The 23,083-nt window shown below is 38.6% G+C and overlaps 1 protein-coding gene across 2 annotated transcripts; it reads right to left on the bottom strand.

Annotated features, from left to right (window-relative positions):
- Positions 1-1,511: 1,511 nt before the first annotated feature.
- On the bottom strand, positions 1,512-20,422 carry F3 (coagulation factor III, tissue factor). 2 transcript variants are annotated; one of them, XM_077452878.1, is made up of 7 exons: positions 20,221-20,422; positions 15,060-15,171; positions 10,564-10,748; positions 8,830-9,017; positions 7,207-7,360; positions 5,907-5,950; positions 1,512-4,138 (listed from the first exon to the last, which is right to left on the bottom strand). In XM_077452878.1, exons 1-7 carry the CDS (start codon positions 20,303-20,305, stop codon positions 4,109-4,111), a joined length of 798 nt encoding a protein of 265 aa, XP_077309004.1. In that variant the 5' UTR covers positions 20,306-20,422; the 3' UTR covers positions 1,512-4,108. The 2 variants fall into 2 exon arrangements, with proteins under 2 accessions (XP_077309004.1, XP_077309003.1); XM_077452877.1 differs by lacking the exon at positions 5,907-5,950 and having other exon boundaries at positions 20,221-20,421.
- Positions 20,423-23,083: the final 2,661 nt, after the last annotated feature.

Below are 23,083 nucleotides of genomic sequence, written 5' to 3'. Positions count from 1 at the left end.
ACTTTCAAATATCCAACTTACAAACGGAAGGAGACAACAGGAAGTGAGATGAAAAAAGACAGACACCCAAAAAAATTATATAGGGGTGATAACCCTTCCCATGTTTTCCAAAAAGCTTAAAAATCGATTTTTTGACTGGAGCTACACTTAAAAAAAATTTTACCAGTTCAAAATTACAAACAGATGCTACTTAACACAACAAACCTACACAGTCCCCGTCTTGTTCGCACCGCATGTATACTGCTGTACTGAGTATATAGGGCCTAGGGGCCCCACACCTTTCATTTTTTCTTTTATTTGGGTACGGGGTTCCCCTTAATATCCGTACAAGACCCAAAGGGGCTGGTAATGGGCAGGGAGGGCTACCCATGCCATTTTTCTCAATGATTTTCATCCATATTGCCAGAACCAGAAATTACTTTTTTTCCGTTAAATGTCATTTTGTGCAGGGACTGTTCTAAATATGGGAAACACGTGGCACTTCACAGGCATACTATAGACACCCCCCAGGCATGATATTCCTTTTAAGTATTTCACCTTTTTTTCACCTTAATCGTCATTAAAATCAGTGCTCCCGAAAAAACTGCCGTTTTTAAAAACAATTTTGGCATTGACCCATGTCCCCTGGGGCAGGAGCCAGGTCCCCAAACCCCTTTTAGGACAATATCTTGCATATTAGCCATTAAAATTAGCACTTTATTTTGAATGTTCAAGTCCCATAGACTTCAATGGGTTTCTAAAGTTCGCACAAATTTTCGGCCTGTTCGAAAGTTCTGGTGCGAACCGATGTTCGGCTCATCCCTATTAACGACATTAATCTAATATGTCCACATTAAGTCATTGATGTCATGAGCATCCCAGCCCCTTTGTGTTATGGGGAAATATCCCCCGTAGCTCATAGGACCAAGAAGGACAGCTGGGATCCAAAACAAATGCAAGCTCATTCCTAATAGCCAACATGCTGGTTATCGAGTTAAAGTGGATCTTAGCACCTTGGAACCTTCGTATCTTACCAATCAATCCCTGGGCAGCCTGTTAAATACTAAGCAAATGTTTTATATGCAGCCTTCACATCTGCCAAAGTCCAGATTACATTTTAACTCCCTGCCTATGAACTGTCAAAGACCTGAACTTCATTGGGCAGTAGATGCTTTTGAGAAAAGTTTAGTGCCAGGAGGGGTTGGAACATAATCTCAGCTTAAACACAAGTTAGGGCCTAGGATCCTAGAGGCTCCTAAGATCAGGGTACATAGCGGTTAATTTCAAGAATAGTACAGAGATATATATGATATATCAGTTATTTTTCTGGTTGTGAGCAAATATAATATTGTGATAGTTTTGATGGAGTTCATAAAATATTGGGATGCCCCTTTACATTTTAGCCATTTCACACAAAACATTGAGTTCTACAAAACCACTGCTCATTCTTCATTTTCAAGCTTATCATTAATTTCTACAAACTGTGGGTCAGAACACTTTTAACATATTAAAATGATATTCGTAAAAGACAGTCATTTTTACCAGTCACCTTTTATTTCAAGAATAAATCCTATGAAAAATAAGTTATTCAACATTTACCCATACATAAATATTATCCAATAATATCATATACTTATATAAATACCCTTGATTGTCTCTATAAAAGTAATCAATGAATACGAAAGCATGAACAATCACAATATACACAAACAAAATCCCTTAAAAACAAAAATACAAATATTCCTTAGATAAGTGCTTAGCCTCGAATATAAAAATATAATAATCACCCCAAAAAACAAAAAAACTATTCATACATTTAAAAGCAGTGATATTCAAATGAAGTAGTGTATGCTATATAGCAGCAATGGGAATAGTGAATAGAATTGGCTTCTTGAATGACATATTTATTGTTTTTAAAGGAATAATCTTTAAATCAGCTTTGTAATGTTTAAAAGTTTCTAGCTCTGTACCCGAGTTTAGTCTTGGTATAGTTGTTTTCATGAATAATATTTGGCTTAATATTCTAGAGATGTGCCCATTTTCTGTTTGAAGCCTTTAATTTTTTTTTTATTTTTTTAATAACAAACATTTGGTCCTATTTCTCGATTTACTTTACTGTGAATGTTTCCAAGGTGGAACTAGTTAGGTTAGGTTATGATGGAGTTTAGTGTGAAGCCCACCATCACATACTAGATCCAAGGCAGTGAATTCAGTATTTTGCATCTGCATTGTTCTTTTGAAAAAAGGCACTTTGTCAGTTTCCCTTCATAAACTAAAAAAGTTTAAACATAGTCTTTACTGGTAGTCCAGCCATACTTAAAGGGTCAGTCAACTTAAGGTAATATTTCACTTACAGCTGTTGTCTAGTGAGCCGAGTCATCTACTGGTTTCTTGTGTCTGTTGGGGGTCCCAACAGTGAGACCACACTGCCACAGCTCCTGCCCTTATTTCACCCACTTTGGTTGTTCCTGCCCAACTTGAGCTGTTCCCATACACATTACAAACTGATCATACAATCCTCTTTAGAGCTACCAATAACTATGTTGTGCAAGGGCCTGCCTTATCACAAAGGGAATTAAAGACCATTCTACAATTACATTGTGATTTAATGCAAAATAAAACAAATATTTTTCAGTATAGATTCCTTGAGGCACTGTTAGGCAGTTTAAACAAGTAAACATTTTGGGTGGACTGACGCTTTTATGGATACCACCAATGGTACAGCCAAACAAACGCCAGATTTCATAACTTAGTGATAGTTTAGTTTGATACTGGGTGTCAGGTTAGGTTTGCTTTAACAGGAAACTCATCATCCACTACTAATGAAACATTTCAGAAATAAGTCAAACAACCTGGAGCATTCCAGTCATTGCATAAGCACAGCTCTTAAAAGAGCATAGATCTGCAATATATTTACATGCCTACATGTTACTTTCCAGTACAAAGCAAAGTAGAAAGTAATGATTAACAGAAGCTAATAAAGAACCGCGGTGTGCAAGCCACATTACTAATAATAAATGTGTAGAAGGCAATATCTCTTATGCCGCGTACACACGAGTGGAATGTCCGACAGAAAAAGTCAGACGGAAGCTTTTCATCATATATTCTGATTGTGTGTATGCCTCATCTGACTTTTATTTTTGAAAAATTCTGACGGACCTAGAAAGAGAACATGTTCTAAATATTTCCGACAGGACCAATTCCTATCGGGAAAACCGCTCGTCTGTATGTTGTTCCGGACTGATTAAAAATGACACATGCTCTGGAGCAAGTACAAGATGGAAGCTATTGGCTATTGAACTTCCCTTTTCTAGTCCCGTCATACGTGTTGTACATCACCACGTTCTTGACTCTCGGACTTTGGTGTGATCGTGTGTACACAAGACAGTTTCAGCGGAATTCCGTCAGAAAAACCTTCAATTTTATTCCGATGAGAAAACTGGTCATGTGTACAGGATGAGGCTACAATTTGGAAAGAAACCCACTGCAACTGTTCAGATTTGACTGTTATAAATTACTTTGAGGCTTACTGCATAGAACAAAATCATAGGAATATAATAAATAACTATATTGTGAGGAAAGATACATTTCTTGTACCACATTCTTCTGTACCGTGTCCTTTCACAACATTATACTTTGTACCCTTGGTAGTGTTTTTCGGTAGTGCTTTCAAGTCACATTTTATTATTTACAGCTATTATTACTAATTATTATTATTATTAAGCATACTTTGCACTAGGCTTCCTAGAACTGATTTACCCGAACCATTTAAATCCATATTATAATTATTATTTATAAAAATAAAATTGTTTAGTGTTGAAACATAAAAAGGAATGCATAATATTCACAAAATAAAACTAGATTTAAGTCAGAACTGACTAAAACATAACCTAAATGTTTCATAGAAACGAAGATCATCCTACACTACTCAAAGTCTTGCTCCACTCCTTTGCAGTAGTGGGTACTGTGCAGTCATATATAGCAGTAGTCAACACAGACAATTATCTCAGAGCAGGGATTTATACATCATTTAGTGGCTGTGTCTCTTTCGTCTTTTCTTCTTTCTTCTTTCTACACAAGAACACGATCAACAACAGAATTATGACTATGACAAGGACAACTGCTACGATTACAGCAACCAGAATAGTAGAATCAAATTCTGAAATGAGAACAGAAAAACACAGGTTAGGTGCTATTACAACACAATGGATCACTTAAGCATGCATTAGGTATAGTATATTGATATATGTATCTGTAAAGATACATATGCTATGATATTTAGCTTTTCCACCAAAGCTCCATCTGTTAGTAGTTGCAGACACATGTACAACAGTGTTACAATACAATTCAAGCAGGTCACGCGGTAGTTAAAGTGTGCCAAAAGCTTGTCCTAAATTGTGGCAATTACTACATAAGTTCACTAAGTTCACTGAAAGTCCATGATGTCAAGGATGTGACCTACTATTATATTATTCAATGCTCTTTCATAAATATTTGTTAAGAGCAGAACATAAAAAGTATTAATTTACAGTATGTTTGGCATCATGCTTCATTGTATATAGTTTTGTTAAGCAAATCATTTTTATGAGCTCCTTCAGTTGGCCATTGGACTTCCCACCTTAGATACCTTATAGGCAACCCAATGGCCAACTGAAAAAGCACACACACGGCAGGTTTACAACGCTGCCGCCAATTGCTAAGGTGACTTAGTGTTGTCAGCTTGCTTAAAGAAGATCTGTTACTGGCAGGATCCCCAAGGAATATTGCAATTGATTCACAGAAATATTTAATAAAACTGTATAATGAATGAATGAATGACTTGTATAGCGCTACCTATACGAACTGAATCGCCTCAGGGCTCTTTTTCTTGCCACCGGTGTCCATCTGCAGCTATTTATGCAGTCCTACAGTATACAGCGAGGCATGATGCCTAACATACTGAGAAATACATTTTGTGTTTATGTTCACTTTAAAAATGCTTTGTTTTTTTTTTATAAAGTCACCACTTCAAGGAATTCCACACTGCCTGCTTACTGCAGACCTCTAGTTTCATTTGTTGGTTACTGTTATATATATATTGCAGGATTACTGGAATTGTATAATTTGTTTGGTGTGACACTTTATAAAGATAAGATATATTTAAGTGTCCTTAAAGAGATCGGCTAGGTCCAATCTCTCAATATTTGGGTACAAAAAGCAGATGATGCCTATTGACAGCCTCTTAAGATTTTGATTGGATGAAAACCATAAATGGTTCTTTAAAAAGGACCACATGTGATTGCTAGCCATACTATTATATAATGTACTAACCAACTCATGTGCCATCATATTTAGGCCATACACAAAAGGTCTAAGACACTTAAGGAAGAGAGAATATCAATTTGGTGAATATTGCTTCTAAGTATTCACCCAATTGAAAATCCTTTTTGCCAACTTAACATTCTCTTCCCCCTTGGTACATCAAAGCCAATGTATCCTTGATCTAACTACCCATTTCCCAGGATCCGAAAGCCATTGCTTAGTCTGGATTCTTTGTCTGTCATAGTTGACAGAAGTAGTTATTTAATTTTAAGCGACAATATGGCTTGCACATACACAAGTAATTACATCACTCTCAAAAATCAGTGCCAAAACTGCTGAACTTTGTTCACTGCTGCTGCTAAAAGTTAGTAATTAACACCACCTCCAACAAATCTACTCTTCAGAAAAAGTCACAACACATTAACCAGCAATGCGTTGGTATAAACAGACACAGTGAAATAGGAGGCCCGAGTTTATGAGAACAGAGGGAAGTCTATAAGTAAGTGCGTTTGACTTATTGACCTGTTTTGCCGTGGGAAGGGACTGAAAAGCATTAATGAAAGTGTTATGCAAGAAGACCCATCTCCCACATGTCTTACGAAGTAATTCTGGAGGAGTCAACTTACACAGAGGTACAAAAATACAGTGGAGGCTGCAAAACCTCTGGCGGCTGTAAAGCAAAAGTATATTCAGAAGCATGGTCTAAAATATATACCCACACGTTGTACATTGGCATGGTGGGACACTTCAGATGAAAACATTGTGCTAACAAGTGAGTGCATTCTTATAAAAAAGGAATAATATATTTATTTTCCATAAAACCTTCATGATTAAAGACCTCACGTTTTGAAGAGATACTGTGTTATTGTACACTTTATTTATGCATATTAGCCATTACAAAGTTTATTATTTAAAAAAAAATGATAATGACTTTCTTCATCTAGTGATATACTTTATAGGGTTTGGGGAGTTCTTTTTGCCAGAGAATAAAGGGGTTTTCCATTTGCACAAAAAGTAAAGTTACAATTTTCTGCTCCCCTTTGCATCAACATTAACACTGAAGTCACTCCTTAAAAACAGTTATGGAAGATAGTTTCCCATATTTATCTTCATGACTATTTTTATTGAAAACAAGCATGGCATACTTACCTGCCCTGTGTAGTGGTTTTGCACAAAGCAGCCCTGATCCTCCTCTTCTGGTGCCCTCTCACTTGTGCTCCTGGTCCATTCCTCCGGCTGAGTGCCCCCACAGCATGCAGCTTGCTATGGAGGCACCCAAGTCAAGCCTCTGCTCTGTGTATGTCCATTCGGACACACAGCCCTGACTTGGCCCCACCCCCTCAATGGCTCACTGACTTTGACAGCAGCAGGAGCCAATGGCTGTGTCTCCACCAATCAGGAAGGAGAGTCCCCAGACTTTGTGGCTCTAGTGCAACATCGCTTGATGGAGAGAGTGAGAGCTCAGGTAAGTATAATGGGGGCTGTTGCACACAGAAGTTTTTTTTAGCTTAGATGCATCAAGATAAAAAACAAACAAAAATGCCCCTTCTGCCTTTAGAACCCCTTTAAAAGTGATGGCTGCAGTAGTTTTTTTTTTTAAGACATTTTTCCAATATTTTAAACTGGTAATCCTTTTAACAACAACACTTCTTGCGGTTTATGTCTATGCTTTTATCTCCACAGTGTGTATGGGGGCAGCCATACTAGGTGAATTGGTGGGATTTGTAGTTCATACAATAGAAATATGTTTTTGTGCCTTTAAACACAAAATTGTAATTGTTATAAGTACTAATGTCTTGATTTGGTACCTTAAAAGTCCGCCTTTGTTTACCGTTCTACACTAAGCTACTATTATATGGATGTGGTACAACATCCCATTTTGTTTCTGTAAAATACTTCAAAGCAGACTATTCTCTGAGTACCTACCACTACTGCCTTCAGACGAAGCACATTTTTCATCAGAGTCTTGGCTGAAACGGTCCGTTTTGCGAGACAGAATGGTTGCCCGCACAAAAAAGCAATAGCCTTCCCCTTTGGATGTGGTGATAACAATTTCATTGGTTGCAGAAGATGCTTCCTTCTACAGAGACAACAGAAAGGGAAACGTGAGACTTAAATACTGCAAAGTTACAGAGTATATGTTCACAAAAAGTTTAAAACACAAAATGGCTCAATGAATGGTATTAAAGTATGAATGAAGGGCTAAAATGGACTTGCTCTGTGGTCTTATAGGGATAGGACCACTGGAAATGAAAGCGGAACAGATTTAAAATGGCTATTGACTGATGGATAAAAGATCAGTTCTGCTTGGTTGCTCTGGGTTACTGTACTACTTGATTGCTCTGGATCATTACACTAATTGGCTGCTCTAGTCACTGTACAACTTGGGTCATCACATTAATTGGTTGCCCCCCCCCCCTTTATTGAAAAGGCTGTTATGTACACAATATTGTATTGAAACAGCAGTGATTTAAATACAAAAACAAATGGCTAAGATATTATGCTTTGAAATGAAACACTTACTTATATATGGGTTGTTTTATCTACCAAACATTTGCATTTCTGTATATCCAGTCTCGAGACTGAAGTTGGCTGTACACACACACACGATAGGATTATCGTACGATTTATCGTTTGCATTTTGTTGCATAATATGCATATCGAATTCAACAGTGCATTTTGCACTCTACGAATGTTACGAAACCTTCCCCGTTTTTGTAGCTACATATTGGACATGTCCGATACGTGTGACCCCTGTGTCTACTATGCCTTTTGGCAATTTTGGCTTGTATTGTTCTCCCATCTCCTTCCGGGTTATTTTCGTGTTTCCGATCATGCGTGGCGCTTTTGTCCCTTTCGTATATTGTTGGATGAACTGTCGTGATCGGCCATCGAAAGCTGTGTACTAACGAACAGGCTATCGCACGAGCAATCCAAAAGAGATTGTTATCATTCGATTATCTGATGTACAAGGTATTAGATCCCTCAATTCCATGAATCATGCTAAACAGCATGTATGGAGAAAGCTCTCCTACCGGCTATTGTATTCTGGCAGCCTCCACTTGTAGCTCTAAAAAGACCTGAATAATAGCTGTATCTGATTTGGTGCAGGCACTACTTTGCTTCTTCAGTTATCATATCGAAGAATGTTAGGAAGGAGGATGCAGACAGGGCCAGCCTGGGCTCCAATTTTGTCTGGTTCGTCTGGAACCAAAATTCCCTCTCATTCCTAGATAGGCTTCAGACACATCTAAATTGCCTCTGTGTCGTATTTGCTTTACACAGCAATGCCAAACAGCAGTACAGTCAGTCAGTACAATGACTTTGTTTTTCATCTGCAATTTAGTAGCAGATGGTAAAGGAGCATAAATACTCTGATCAGCTCATCCCTCTGCTCTCTACTCATTATAGCTCAGGATTAAAGTTGGAATACTTCTATAGAGGGTTGAAAGACCTCTACCAAAAGTTCATTGTTTTTAACTATACAAACTTTGTTGTCCAAAAAGTTCCAGAGGGCCAAAAGAACAATGATGGCAATTCAATATTTACCTTTCCTGTGCTGCCAGCCTTCCTGTAAAAGAGTGTATACTGGAAGTCTTTTCCAAATATATCTCGGACAGTCTTAGGAGTTTTATTATCGAATCTGTAGGGAGTTATTGGATCCTTAACAACAACTTTGAGTTGCGTGTGATCTTCATTAAATCCAAAACTTTCAAAGGCTGGTTTTCCAATGATTGCTAAAATGACAGAAAAACACTTCATCATTATAAACAATGCAAGAAAAAAAAAAAAAAAAAAAATCATTTGCTGCGATTTCCGTTTATGCTTTTTTTGGAAAATTTGTTGGGTAGATTAAAGAATGCAAATTGTTACAAAAATCACAGGGAAAAAAAAAAAAAAAAAAAAAAATGCACCCATCAAAACAAAAAAGACCTATTTTGCATTTAAAAAATTCTCAACCCTTTCCAAGAACACAAAGGCACAAAAATACATTGATGTGAACGTGTTCCATAGAAACCCATGTTAAAAATAATGTCCTGGGTTTCTGCAAAAAGCATGAAAAAAAATGCATTGGTGTGTACCGACCTTAAAGTAGCCCTATTCCAAATTGGTATAGAGTATGGGAAGGGAAGAGTAATGTTTAGTGCAAAAAGGTATCTTCCCATGGCATAGTCTAATGTATCATCTCCAATGACTCAAACACTCAGCCATGAAGAGATGCAGGCTCTGATGGTAGCTAGGAATGCAAGTGGGCACCAAGATAAGTCTTTACTCCTAAGCATATTCCTTTTCAGTATATTTACAAGCAGCACCCCTGATTGGTTTCTAGTGCCGTTCCTTCCCATCCGAGTCTGAGCTTTACTGTGCAGTTTACTACAAGAGGCTGACATCAAGCCAAATTCAGGTACATTAAATTAATTTAATGTTTTTCAAATGACTTCTCAATTTAATTAAGCGGTGGTGCTGTTATATTTGCTGGGAGTTTAGCTTTTATGTGCATTTAGAGAATGATGTAGGCTGCCATTGCGGATCTCTCCTTAAGAAAACATTAGTTCGGTGGCCAATTAATATTGGCTTTCTGAGTTACTGACCTGCAACAAATATAAAGGAATTCCGATGTTTTTCCTAACAATCATTTACATCATGTTGCCTTTTAGGCCTGTAACACAAAAGTATAGAATCCAGATACAGCCAGGCAGCAATTTCCGGAAGAGACAGTGTCCTTCTCATGACAGGTAAACTTTAGTCAATCTACTGCAGCAAGAGCCAAAAGATTGTCTAACATAACAAGTCATTCAAAAAGGACCTCCTTCGGTGACGCTAGCTACCTATGAGTGGAGGTGTTTTTAAAGAAAACCTGTGCTGATATAGGTTGCCTTCCACTATTTACCTTTTTCTGAGAATGCCAAGTCCCTGGACTTCATACTGATCCAATGGATCCAATTCAGTTACCCGCTGTATGTTTTTTTTCTGGGCAAGTGGCTAAGGACAGGTTCATACTAATCCTGTCCAGTGCCAAAGGCACATTATTGAGTGTTAGGTCACAAATAAGAATGCTTTGTGTCAAGGCAGCCCATCCATTTTGAATGGATGGCCAACGATCACACTGAGAAAACACACCTGATACTTGTTTGGGAAGGCAACGCATGGTTAACTGCAGCATAGATGCATCTCCTAAATAAGGCCAGCAATGGTAGCCTATATCTTAACATAGATTTCTTTTAGTTAATACAGTTAAAAATCTGAAGTTTGCATTATTAGATGAAAGTAAACATCACATACTTTTCTCATAAGGATTAAAGTCTGGGCCATCCGCATAGGGAAACTCTTCAATAACTTCTTCTGATTGAATTTCTGAAGAGACACGGACATTGTAAGTGGCATTGACATCCTTCAGCAGATTTGTGACATCACATTCTGTGTTTTTTGTGTAGAAACATTTCCTTTCCCATACACCAAGAAGCGTGCTGTAAGAAGAGCAACCAAATGCATTATAAATATATGCGATCAGAAATTATTTTTGCTTAAAAATGGAAGTACAACTTTGAAGTAGTTACATTTCTATGTTATTCTCCCCAACCCCCTTCTCAGTTTTATACTACTGTGTGCCTGATCTAGCGAGAGATCATAGATTTAGGTTGCACTTCCACATGCTAAAATATTCAAAATGCTCTGGATTCTCTATTCATTCCTAAGGAGCTTCCAAATACAAGCTTGTACTCAGCTTCAGAAGAATAAATGGTTCCCTATGGATCTACATATGACATACTGTATGGAGTGGCGCTGTATAATTAAGTTCAGTAAACTCAGGTAAAGCCGACAACACTGCTTGGAATTTTAGTTCAGAAGAGGCAGCATTGCTCTAAGCCATGTAGCTAAGAAGACCACTGGACTGTCAAGGTCACCACTTGTTTTTGTAAACTTTCTGTGTTTTTCAAGGGATAAACCTGGGTCAATGTTCATGTATTGCAGAGTTGTACTGAATGTGTTTTTATTTTTCCACTTGCCACTCAGGCCAATGCTGCCATTTCTCGCCTACATGTAAAAACAAAAATGTATATATATTTTGCTAGAAAATTACATAAGACCCCCAAACATATATATTTATTTTTTAGTAAAGACCCTAGAGAATACAATGGCAGTCGTTGCAACTTTTTATCTCGCATGGTATTTGAGCAGCAATATTTCAACTTTTTTTTTTTTGAAAAAGTAGTTAGTCCACTTTTTTTGCATAATTTGAAAGATGATGTTATGCAGAGTAAATACCCAACATGTCCATGCTTCAAAATTGCACATGCTAGTGGAATGGCGTCAAACTTTGGTAGTTAGAAATGCCCATAGGTGACATTTTACAATTTTTTTACTGGTTACATGTTTTGAGTTACAGAGGAGGTCTAGAGCTAGACCTGTTGCTCTCGCTCTAATGTTCGCGGTGATACCTCACATGTGTGGTTTGAGCACCGTTTTCATATGTGGACATGACTTGCGTATGGGTTCGCTTCTGCGTACAAGCACGCGGGGATAGGGGTGCTTTAAACTTTTTTTTAGTTTGACACTTCAAAAAGTTTTTTTTTTTTTTTTTTAAATCACTTTTATTCCTATTACAAGGCATGTAAACATCCCTTGTAATAGGAATATGGCATGATTGGTCCTCTTTACAGTGAGATATGACCCCCACACTAGGCTGGGAAGCCGGAAATAAAAAAAAAAAAAAAAAAACACACACACACACACACACACACACACACACACGATCTTGGCTTCCCAGCCGATGCGGAGTAGTTTGTTTGAATACAGAGGCCGGGCATGATGTCATAACATACAGGTAATTATAAAGCACTTTACACACACATTTATTTATTTATTATTTGCTCATCAATCCCTGCCCTCATGAAGCTTACAATCTAATGTCCCTAACTCACATTCATACTAGGGCCAATTTACCTGCCAGCATGTCTTTGGAGAGTGGGAGGAAACCAGAGTACCTACAGGAAACCCACGCAGGCACAAGAAGAACATGCCAACTCTGTAGGTAGTGCCATGGCTGGGATTTGAAACGACAACCCTAGTGCTGCTGGGCGGAAGTGCTAACCACGTAGCCACTGTGCTGCACTTCATACTGCAATAGCCCTGATGATTCCTGCAGAAAAGAACTTCTAACTAAAGGGGAAACTTTCTATTCATCCCGTTTACCAATATTATTGAACGTAAAAGAAAATCCCCAAAAAAGTACTGGAGGGGAAATGTTCCTACTTCCTGTATGGCTATGAGACAGGAGAAAAAAATAAAATAAAATCACTGCAATGGGACAGGGGATAAACAAAAAAAAAAAAAAAAAAAAAAAAAAAAAAAAAAAAAAAAAAAAAAAAAAAAGTTTGGCCTATACGTTCTAATTTAACTCCAGCAGCCAGTCATGACCACTGACAAGGAGATCTGGTATTATAGTCTTTGCCGAAAAGGTCAAAGGAGACTGCATTTCAGGCAAAACTAGCCAATTAGTAGCTCTATTTCATGGAAGGTACTTTCCATTAGCAGAGACCACATAACTAATATCTTGGCATTGGTCTCATGAGCTACTGGAAGGAATGAGCACCTTGTTTTTACTGGAAAACAGGAAACCTATTATTGTAGCTCAGATTTATCTTTCTGAATTTAGGTATGCTTTAGAAACATCCTTTGCCCATTCACCATTTTATCTGCATAAAAATATTTCATCTGAAGCGCCTTTACTGCCCAATTATTTGCACATCGTAAGTGTGATGATCATTGTAGCAATTCTGAGATATGAACTTGCCTGGTGATAGTTCATCATTAACGAGACCAGCAGCTGCACAACGCGGTCCATGGTAATTATGTTTGCTTTTCCTGGTACTTTATAAGGGTTTGCATTCCTTTAAATGCTAGATCTAAAGATTGCAAGTGAAGCAGATAGTTCTGTGCATGCCAAAACATGTAGAGCAATGCACCCGTCACACCTATGTCAATAGCTTTGTTATCAGCACATCTGTCTCCACGCCTAAGAAATGCAAACCCAGCAGAAGAATGAGGAAAAGCATTGCTCAACACATTAGTAAGAAATAACGATAGGGATATTTTCGATTTAACTCAGCTACAAGGCCGTGCAGGTCTAAGAAAATCAATCACTGTGATAAAATTTACTGCACCTCGAGGCACAATATGGGTGGAACGAGAAGATGAATAGGCCAACGTTAATAAAATGTGTAAATCGGTAAAAATAAATAAATATGTGTTGGGCTTTAGCCATTAGCAAGACTCAGATAATAAGCTTAAAATAATCTTTGCAAGAATTTAGGAGGTAGGACTATGGTGAACAGAGGGGAACTCATTTAAATTCAAGTTCTAAAGATTTCATTAGCGACTCATGCAGATAGAAGAGGAATCGGGCAGCACACTGAAATAACACTTAGTGCTCTGGATTAAGACAAGTACACACTATAGAGGGATATGCTTTGTTCATATTTCAAGTTTGAGGTTTACAACCACTTAAAAAAAAAAAAAACGCAGTGTAAGCACAATAAGAACATTTGTAGTACTTGTACTGTGCAATCAAACGTTAATAGCAACAGATTTGCAATATATTCTTTTTTATTATAATACAAATATTATATTGAGCTCAGTCTCATTGAGGTTATATAACATTTAAACCCCAAGGAAGGGGAAGTACCTAAATCACCAACATGCGTTTTATTTAATTCAAACAAGATTTAATTAAAATCCTCTCGTCTGTCTACAAACATTGGCATGACACTTTGTTTTTTTTTCTTTTTGCTTGCATGTAATCCTGCGATACCGAAACAGGGAGTTAGGGGGACATCTTTCAATGGGGACACGATAAGACTAAGATTCATGTAGCCACTGTACAATGCCAACATATCGTATTAGTGTGGTAAGTGCTAATAAGGTGTACAGTAAGTGCTTGGCTTTGATATTTGTGGATGCTTGTCTTTGTCCCATAGAGGTTAATTTACTAAAACTAGAGAGTGAAAAATCTGGTGCAGCTGTGCATGGTAGCCAATCAGCTACCAACCTCAGCTTGTTCAGTTAAGCTTTGACAATGAGCCCCCATTCACACTGAGGGCGGGTTTGATTTCAAACCCGCATATTAGTGCAATTCTGGGGGCAGTTTTAGAGACATCTGTGCGGGTTCATGCACAGATGTCTATTGAAATCACCCCCGAAGATGTAAAAAGTAGTGCAGGAACTACTAATGGTAATCGGTGCGGCGCCGCAAAGTCGGCTACGCTCCGATTCGGGCGTTGCTGTTGCCGGCAATAGCTGGCGATTTGGCATGCGTTTTGACACGTCAAATCGGCCCGATGTGAATGGGGGCTAAAACCTGGAAAAACTGATTGGTTTCAATGCACATCCAAACCAGATTTTGTACTCTCCAGTTTTAGCAAATGAACCTGGATGGTGAGCAGAAGAGGCAGCTGCTTGTGGTCTACTGAAGACAGGGGCTTAGCATTATAATAGAACAATTATCGATACAGGATATATGTTATTTAAAAAAAAAAAAGGATGTATTATTAATGATCATTCCCATGACACTATACAAATTCTGTTTCTGTTTCAGGGTGACACATAATGATATCTGAAGGACGGGTACTTACTAATAAGGATTACACAAGAACCACAATATACCATATTCACTCCATTCAAGCATGCTTAGCAATAATTACAATGTCTGTGGGGTCCATAGCAGACAACTGAATCAGACGTTACAAGAACACACACAATGTATGAACAAGTCTACTTACTTCCGTATTTCCACTGTGTAGGAATAATTGGTAGGTTTGCCTTCCCACTCTACAAGGGTTTTAAAGTTAACAGATGTCCATTTAATGTTCTTTGCTGTAGGAAAGTTTACATCTGTAAAAAACAAATGACATTATTGGTACTTATATAACACTGACCATTTACGCAGCACTTTACCTTTACTGTATACTGCACATTCACATTATTATTCCCTGCCTTAAAGCAGCTTACAATCTAAGGTCCCTAAATCACATTGATAAATACTAGGGCCAATCTCCCAGTAAGCCCCTTGATCCCCCTCTGTCCTGCTGTTTGATGAATACTACAGGTGTGCACCCCCTAGTGGCCAATCCAGCACATTCAAACTGTGCGCATGTGCAGCGCGCTCTCTCCTCTAATTGCATAACTAATGACACGCAGTAGCAGCATTTGAAAACGAGAAGCACTGGTATGGGGGATTGGGATTTCATAGGTGGATTTTGTAAACAGTTGCTAAAGGTGGACTTACACCTTAAAGTAAAAATAATACTATTGAGTAATATTTCGGTTTACGATACCTTACTCTGTTAATTTCCTTCTGCTTTTTTCTTAAAAAAAGTTAATTACTGCAACTTCCATGTTGCTGGTTAACCTAGGTTCACACTACTGCAAATTGATCCTTTTTTTGCCCCGTTTGAAGTGCAAATTTGCCTTGCGTTTCTGAGCGGGCAGCTTGCCATGACTCAGGAGTTGATTTACTGAAGCTGGAGAGTGAAAAATCTGGTGCAGCTCTGCAAAGAAACCAATCAGCTTCCAGTTTTTGTTGTCAAAGCTTAATTAAACAAGTGGAAGTTAGAAGCCGATTGGCTACCATGCACAGCTGCACCTGATTTTGCCCTCTCCAGTTTTGATCAATCAGCCCCAATGCCCACAGCTGTAAAAGTAAGGCTACTTTCACACTGGGGCAATCGGCGGTAAAGCGCTGCTATTTTTAGCGGCGCTTTGTCATCTATTGCGGAGGTTATCAGCCGCTAGCAAGTCGCTTTTAACCCCCTGTAGCAGCTAAAAAGGGTTAAAACCACCCGCAAAGCAGCGCTGCCCATTGATTTCAGTGCTGCAAAGATACTGCTTGCAGCACTTTTTTTTACCGTCCTGCCAGCGCACTGCTCCAGTGTAAAAGCACTCAGGCTTTCACGTTGGCGTAAGAGGAGAGCCTCTTTCAAGGCGCTATTTTTAGTGTTATATAGCGCCTCAGTGTGAAAGTAGCCTAAATCTGGGGGTTTTTGTTTTTTTAAGTCAGTAAGCAAAATGTATTTCTCTGTATACTGCTCTAAGAAAAAGCAGCCAGTAATTCTTAACAGCCAATTAGAGCCTGTCATTGACCTGACAGTGTACTGACACTGAATTAGTTGCTAGTGTTCACTACACTTTACGTATACCTATTGAGGCTGGCACTGCATTGCTGTCGCTGTGTGATAGACGTTTGGACTGTCACGTGACTATGCCTACAGTAGATTCTGCCTTAGCATAAAAATCAATCTAAGTCCTTATTAACAAACACAGGTGAAGATCAATAATCTGGTGATCACAGATTTTTTATTATCAGACACAAAAGATTTTAATGGGCTTTATATCACAAATCATCATACACTGTTTTCTGTGTAAGCCCAGTAGACATGCTATTTAAATTACAATTCCAGCAGGTCACAGTAAAATGAAACCAGGCCATCCGGTTGGGAAGACGGCTTTGGCTTAAATGATTTCCATACATGTTCTAGTGACCTTTTACATGTGTTTAAAGGAACCCTCTGTACATGCCGTTTCACAATACGTCTCTGATCTGTTGTAATGTACGACGATCCTCCCAGAGCTTCCGCTACTTTCATCTTAAACTACTGCAAAGCATGCAGCTACAATTAACCCTTCATAACCTCATTCTGCCCATTTTATTGGGGTCCCAGTGACACTAGAAGCATCCTGTCCTGCAACAGTTTAATGAATTTAGTTTTTTTTTTTTATTATTATTTTATTAGAATTCAGCTTAACAGTCAACTAAGGACAGAGACATATGTCCATATATAACATTTACACAATATCCAAAAATCTATATACACATATCAAAATATTCTATAAACAAAAAAAAACATCACTTCCCTTCTTAACATGCAATGGGGGTTATTTACTAAAGGAAAATCCACTTTGCACTGCAAGTGCACTTAGAAGTGAAGTCACTGTAGATCTGAGGGGGACATGCGAGGAAAATAAACAGCATTTTAGCTTGCACATGATTGGATGATAAAATCAGCAGAGCTTCCCCTCATTTCAGATCTACCCCTTAGAGTAAAAGCGACTGCACTGCAAGTGCACTTGCAGTGCAAAGTGGATTTGCCTTTTGTAAAAAAAAAACATTATGTTAAAAAAAAAAGTTGAATTTGCTCCGACACCCACCCAGTTGAGGGCCCCAACTTCCCTAGCTATTAAATTTCTATTTTATGTTCTAATGATTGCTGGCTAATGTTTTTTTATGCCACAGGAATGTAGTTCATATACAGCAGATTAGATAATGCCTAAAGCACAAGTTCACCTTTTCTAAGAAATGGAAAGATAAAAACCAACAACCTACATCCTTCTCCCCCAATCCCCACTGTACTTACCTTTGTGGGTGATGAGCTGTCAGTGCCCACGTTGATGCCCGTTTTAGGCACAACAACATGCATTGTGTTGGAGCAGCCCATTCATTTGCACACGCTAATATAACTCAAAAGAAGTGCTTGCACTTTTAAAAAGCACTACCCCAGAATGCACAGTACTTTGTTACCATGCATTATGGTGCGGGTAGAACAGTGGTTCTCAACCTCAGTCCTCAAATACCCCCAACCGGCCAGGTTTTCCTTTAAATTAATATCAATGGCATGGTATAGATAAGAGCTATTTTAGCTAAGGGAAGTTTCCAAAACATGGCCTGTTGAGGGTACTTGAGGACTGAGGTTGAGAACCACTGTGGCAGAACACATGTGCATTAGAAAGGTGCACTAGTGTGCCATTAAGAATGAATGGCACCACATCACTGATGTAATATTGAGGCTGCATGTTTTCATGCGTTTCACTGGTGCACAGATGTGAATGGGGTCTAAAGAGTCCTAAAAGTGACAGTTGGCAGTGGGATAATAAAACATCACTAACTTGGTCTCAGAATAGCAACCCAATCGCTCTCTTCGGTCTTCCCAAGATCTCCTGCTCTCTAGCTCCTTTGTCGCCTCCTCCCATCCTTTGGAACTCCCTACCCCAATCTGTTCAAATATCTCCTAACCCCTTTTAAAGAAGCCTATCCAGCTTCTAACAACCTAAGAAGCAGTACAATCGTTTAGATATTTTTGTATAAAATGAAAGAACGTTTCCTTGGCACTCATTCACACCAGACCATGTTTCAAATGAGACTATTAGAATATTATTGTAGAACCAAAATTATACTTTAGAATGCTAGGCAACAGAGCTTACAATCCATTACTGCCATTCCCAAAACAAACAAACTTGTCCCTATAACCAATAGGTACAGCTCTCTGTGAGCATTTGCCAGGAAGGGGGGGGGGGTGAGTCATAAGATGGCCAATGAGAGCTGCAGAGCTGAAGGTTTGCCTCTGTAAATCCAGGAAGTGAGCAGCTTTGGCTTCCCACAGTTAAAATGGATACAGTCAGACTTGGTGGAGGGAGATTTCTGCAGCATCACAGTATATATAAAATATGCAAAGTAGTTGGAGGAAAGCTTCAGAATGGCAAAGATGTCTTTATTACAAATTATGTGAGCACACTGCAGTTCCTCTTTAATAGGTAATGCCTGGGATAAGCTCCAACGAGCAGGGCCCTCTGATCCCTCCTGTATTGATTTGTATTGTAAGTGTACTGTCTGCCCTCATATTGTAAAGCGCTGCGCAAACTGTTGGCGCTATATAAATCCTGAATAAAAATAATAATAATAATAATAATAATAAACGTATTATCCTTCACCCTATAGGTCAGTGGTTTCCAACTCCTGTCCTCAGGACCCACTAACAGGCCAGGTTTGCAAGATAACCTAAATACGACACAGGTGATATAATTTGCTGCTCAGTGATTGCAGTATTCTAGTCTGCATCTCCCCCAAGGTAATACATAAAATCTGGCCTGTTAGTGCGTCCTGAGGACAGAAGAAGTTGAGAGCCACTGCTTTAGGTAGTGTTCAGTGAACATGCTGTATGGCAAATCAGAATACGGGCACAACAAATTTGTTTGATATTGTGTTTTTTTTATTTCATTGTCAATAAAAAAAAAAAAAGTTTAAAAAGAGCTAGCACAACACATTTATATGTTTTATATGCCCAGGAGCTTCTAAGACTCAATCACAATTAAAACTTTTTAATATCTGTAATTATTTTTGTATGTTTAACTATCATCATAATTATTATACATTTGTATTGTTATACTTGTTTAAAAATAAAAAATAAAATTTGGGGGGGGGGGGGGAGAAATAAAAAAAAAGTTTTAATATCAAGAATTTAAAACACCCTTTAAAAATTTGCCCAAGGGCAGATCTACTGCTAATAAAACAATCCAGTAGCTTCGAATTTCACTCCACACCTAATTATTTATGGCTCACAATGCTAAAATTTCTCAATAAAAAATAATAATAAACCCACCATAGTCCATTTTTTTTTTTTTTAACAGATTTCCCCATTCTGTAAACAAGCATTCATTTTATTATTGCTTTGTGAACCTCCCAAGAATGAATATCAACCAACAATATTGCATGCGATTGGCAGGCCCTTGCACTACATAGTTTAAGGTAAATCAAAAGAAAAATATAACATGTATGGCCAGCTTCAGCCAGAAGTGCCTGAGCGGTTGCATATTTTTATTTTTTACCACATGTGACTATTAGGCACCCCTGGCAATGTTAGCTTGCCCCAACCCCCACCCAGGGAGAGCTCACAATACAGGATTTTAGCGACAGTGGCCCTTTAAGGATATTTGACACATGTCAGTGATTATTTTCAAACATTTGATAAATTAAAAGGCCAGTGCATTTAATATATGAATTCATTATTAGTTAATTTATTATAACTGAGACAGATCATACAGAAAGGACATATAATTTGTAGCAATAATAAAGTGATGGCATGTAGATGATGGCTTATCAGAGGGTCTTACCTTGGGCATGGCTCCTCTGCCAGCAGAAGACAGAACATAGGAGTAGAAGGTGAAGGCAGTTCATGGTGTGAATGGATCCAGCCATAGTGTTTGTGTATAATGTCAGCGTATGGAATAATCCGGGGGGGGGGGGTCTCAGTATACAGCACTACTCCTTGCAGCCTCCGGAGATGTGTCTAAGTAATGTGATGAAAGGCTCAGCACTTCCCTATATTTATACAATGGAGTGAAGAAGGTAAGGAGGAGGGGATTACCGACCTGACTCACCCCTCTGCAACTCACTTTAGCCATTTCCACTCTCTGCCGCTAGAGGGCGCTCTGAGCTCTCCTGTAACCCAGTCCACTCCTCTGATCACATAATCACACACAATGGAATGTGTCTTCTTATGGTCAATGAAAGGATCGTAGAAGAGCAGTTAAAGAGACTCCAGGAAATGTTTATTTTTTCTTCATTTTTTCCTTACACAGAAGTTGGAGGACATGAATGTGCTACTTGCAAAAAAAAAATATGAAAAATAAAAAACTGCCCTATACACAGAAAATATTAAGATCATTTTTATTTTACATATGTCATAAAAATATTGTGTATGAAATAACATATCCGTTAACCACTTCAGCCCCGGAAGGATTTACTCCCTTCCTGACCAGAGCGTTTTTTTGCAATTCGGCACTGCGTCGCTTTAAGTGATAATTGTGCGGTCGTGCGACGTGGCCCCCAAACAAAATTGGCGTCCTTTTTTTTCCCCACAAATAGAGCTTTCTTTCGGTGGTATTTGATCACCTCTGCTGTTTTAATTTTTTGCGCTATAAACAAAAAAAAGCGTAATTTTTGAAAAAAAAATGCATTATTTTTTAACTTTTTGCTATGATAAATATCCCCCAAAAATGCATAAAAAGGGATGAGGGACGGGAAAAAAATCTACAGCCGAAATCATATCGCTGGCTTTCAATACTGGAATAGACCCGACCTAAGGGAAAGTAGAGGGTATAGTCCTGAAATATGATTACAGTTAATTTATTGACGTATAATGTTAAAGGTCGAAATACGCCAGGAAAGAGACACAAAATATTTAAAGAGATTGAGCATTGTGGAGCAGGGATTGTTTTTTTGCAGGAAACCCATCTATCACATGAAACAAAGGTTAGACTGTATTACCAGCGGTACCCAATGTGGTATTACGGGGATTCAATGTCTAACAAATCAAAGGGGGTAGCTATAGGCATAGGTAGGGAAGTGCATTTTTCCTTGGAGGACAGAGTATATGATCCAGAGGGAAGGTTCCTCTTCCTAAAGGGAAAGTTATGGGGAATGTAGTATACCATGGTGAATATATATAGCCCGAATAGAGGGTCAACAACTTTTTTGAGAGATACTCTAAAAAAATTATGGGAATTTAAGAGTGGTATGGTGATTATTGCAGGTGATTAAAATTTTTGTTTGGATCCTGAACAAGATAGTACATCCTATGCACATGGGATAAGGAATACCCAATTGAGAGCAATAAGGTACCAAATGAACCAACTTCAGTTGGTAGATGTATGGAGGATACAACATCCTAAGGCATGGGACTTTACGTTCTACTCCCCTGTGCATTGGATGTGTACGAGGATCGATTACTTGTTGTTGGAGCACAGGATGCTTGAGTGGGTAATATCTACAAATATAGAAATAATATCTCTATCGAATCATGCGCCAGTTACCATGAAGATTAGAATCCCGGGGGTGCAGAAACAGCCATTCTCTTGGAAACTAAATAAGACCCTCCTAGATGAAAAGGGAGAGGAAATAATAAAAAAAAGAGTTGGAGTTTTTCTTCCACTCTAATGAAACAGGAGAGATTGTGGAAAATACTCTTTGGGAGGCCCATAAGGTTTATATTAGGGGAATATTTATTTCAATGGGCGCAAGGAGAAAGAAGGAAAGAAACAACAAGAGAGAAGAACTAATAGAGGAAATCTCCAGATTAGAACAAGTCCAAATAAAGAATAATATTAACAGTAGACAAGACCCAGAATTGCAGCATAATTTAGTAATTAAAAGAGATGAGCTAAAAGAGCTATTAGAGTTAAAAATGAAAAAAACGTACAATAAAATCGCGAAAAAGAGAGATATCAATGGGAGAACAAAAATAGTAGATGTTTAACAACACGGTTGGTTTTATTGAGAAGACAGAACATAGCAAGTAATATACAGACATCACAGTAGGCTGGTACAGTACAGAAGATATCCAGAATTAACATAACGTAACAAGCGAGCCAGATCAGCAAAGCTACATGAAAAGAGAATGGTCCTAAACAACAGGCTCACAGACAGACCCGTAACATATCCTTACCCAAAAATACAAATGCGGGGGGGGGGGGGAGGCCCAACGTCAACACCCCAAGAAATCAAAACTGTTCCACCCAAGGTAACCACACCCGGTCAAACTTCTGCGGGCACCCTCTAACCAGATAAGTTAGCTTATATAGGGGGAGGACAGCATTAACCGCAGCATCCCACAATTCCACCGTAGGGGGCGTGGACAATATCCAGTGCCGGAGAATCTCCCTCCGGGCGTAAAACACCAGGAGGGAAAGCAACAGCTTACTGTACCGAGGACGCTGTTCATCCTCCTGAATCCCCAGGAGGGCGAACTCAGGCGTCATAGGAACTGCCAATTGCAGGCGAATATTTATACAATCGAAAACATCCCTCCAGAACTGAGCAAGTCGGGGGCAATCCCAAAACATGTGTAGAAAAGTGCCTTCAGGGTAATGACACCTGGGGCATTCAGGGGACCGATGAGGATAAATTCTATGCAGCCTCTGCGGCGTAAAATACACGCAGTGTAAAAATTTTGTGTGTATCAGCCGGTCCCTAGAG

The sequence above is a fragment of the Lithobates pipiens genome, unplaced genomic scaffold, assembly GCF_037356315.1.
Source record: "Lithobates pipiens isolate NorthernLeopardFrog02 unplaced genomic scaffold, aLitPip1_a1.2 Scaffold_23, whole genome shotgun sequence".
Taxonomy (NCBI): Eukaryota; Metazoa; Chordata; class Amphibia; order Anura; family Ranidae; genus Lithobates; species Lithobates pipiens.
Note: the sequence above shows the minus strand (reverse complement) of the source record. Positions and strands in the feature narration are given on the sequence as shown.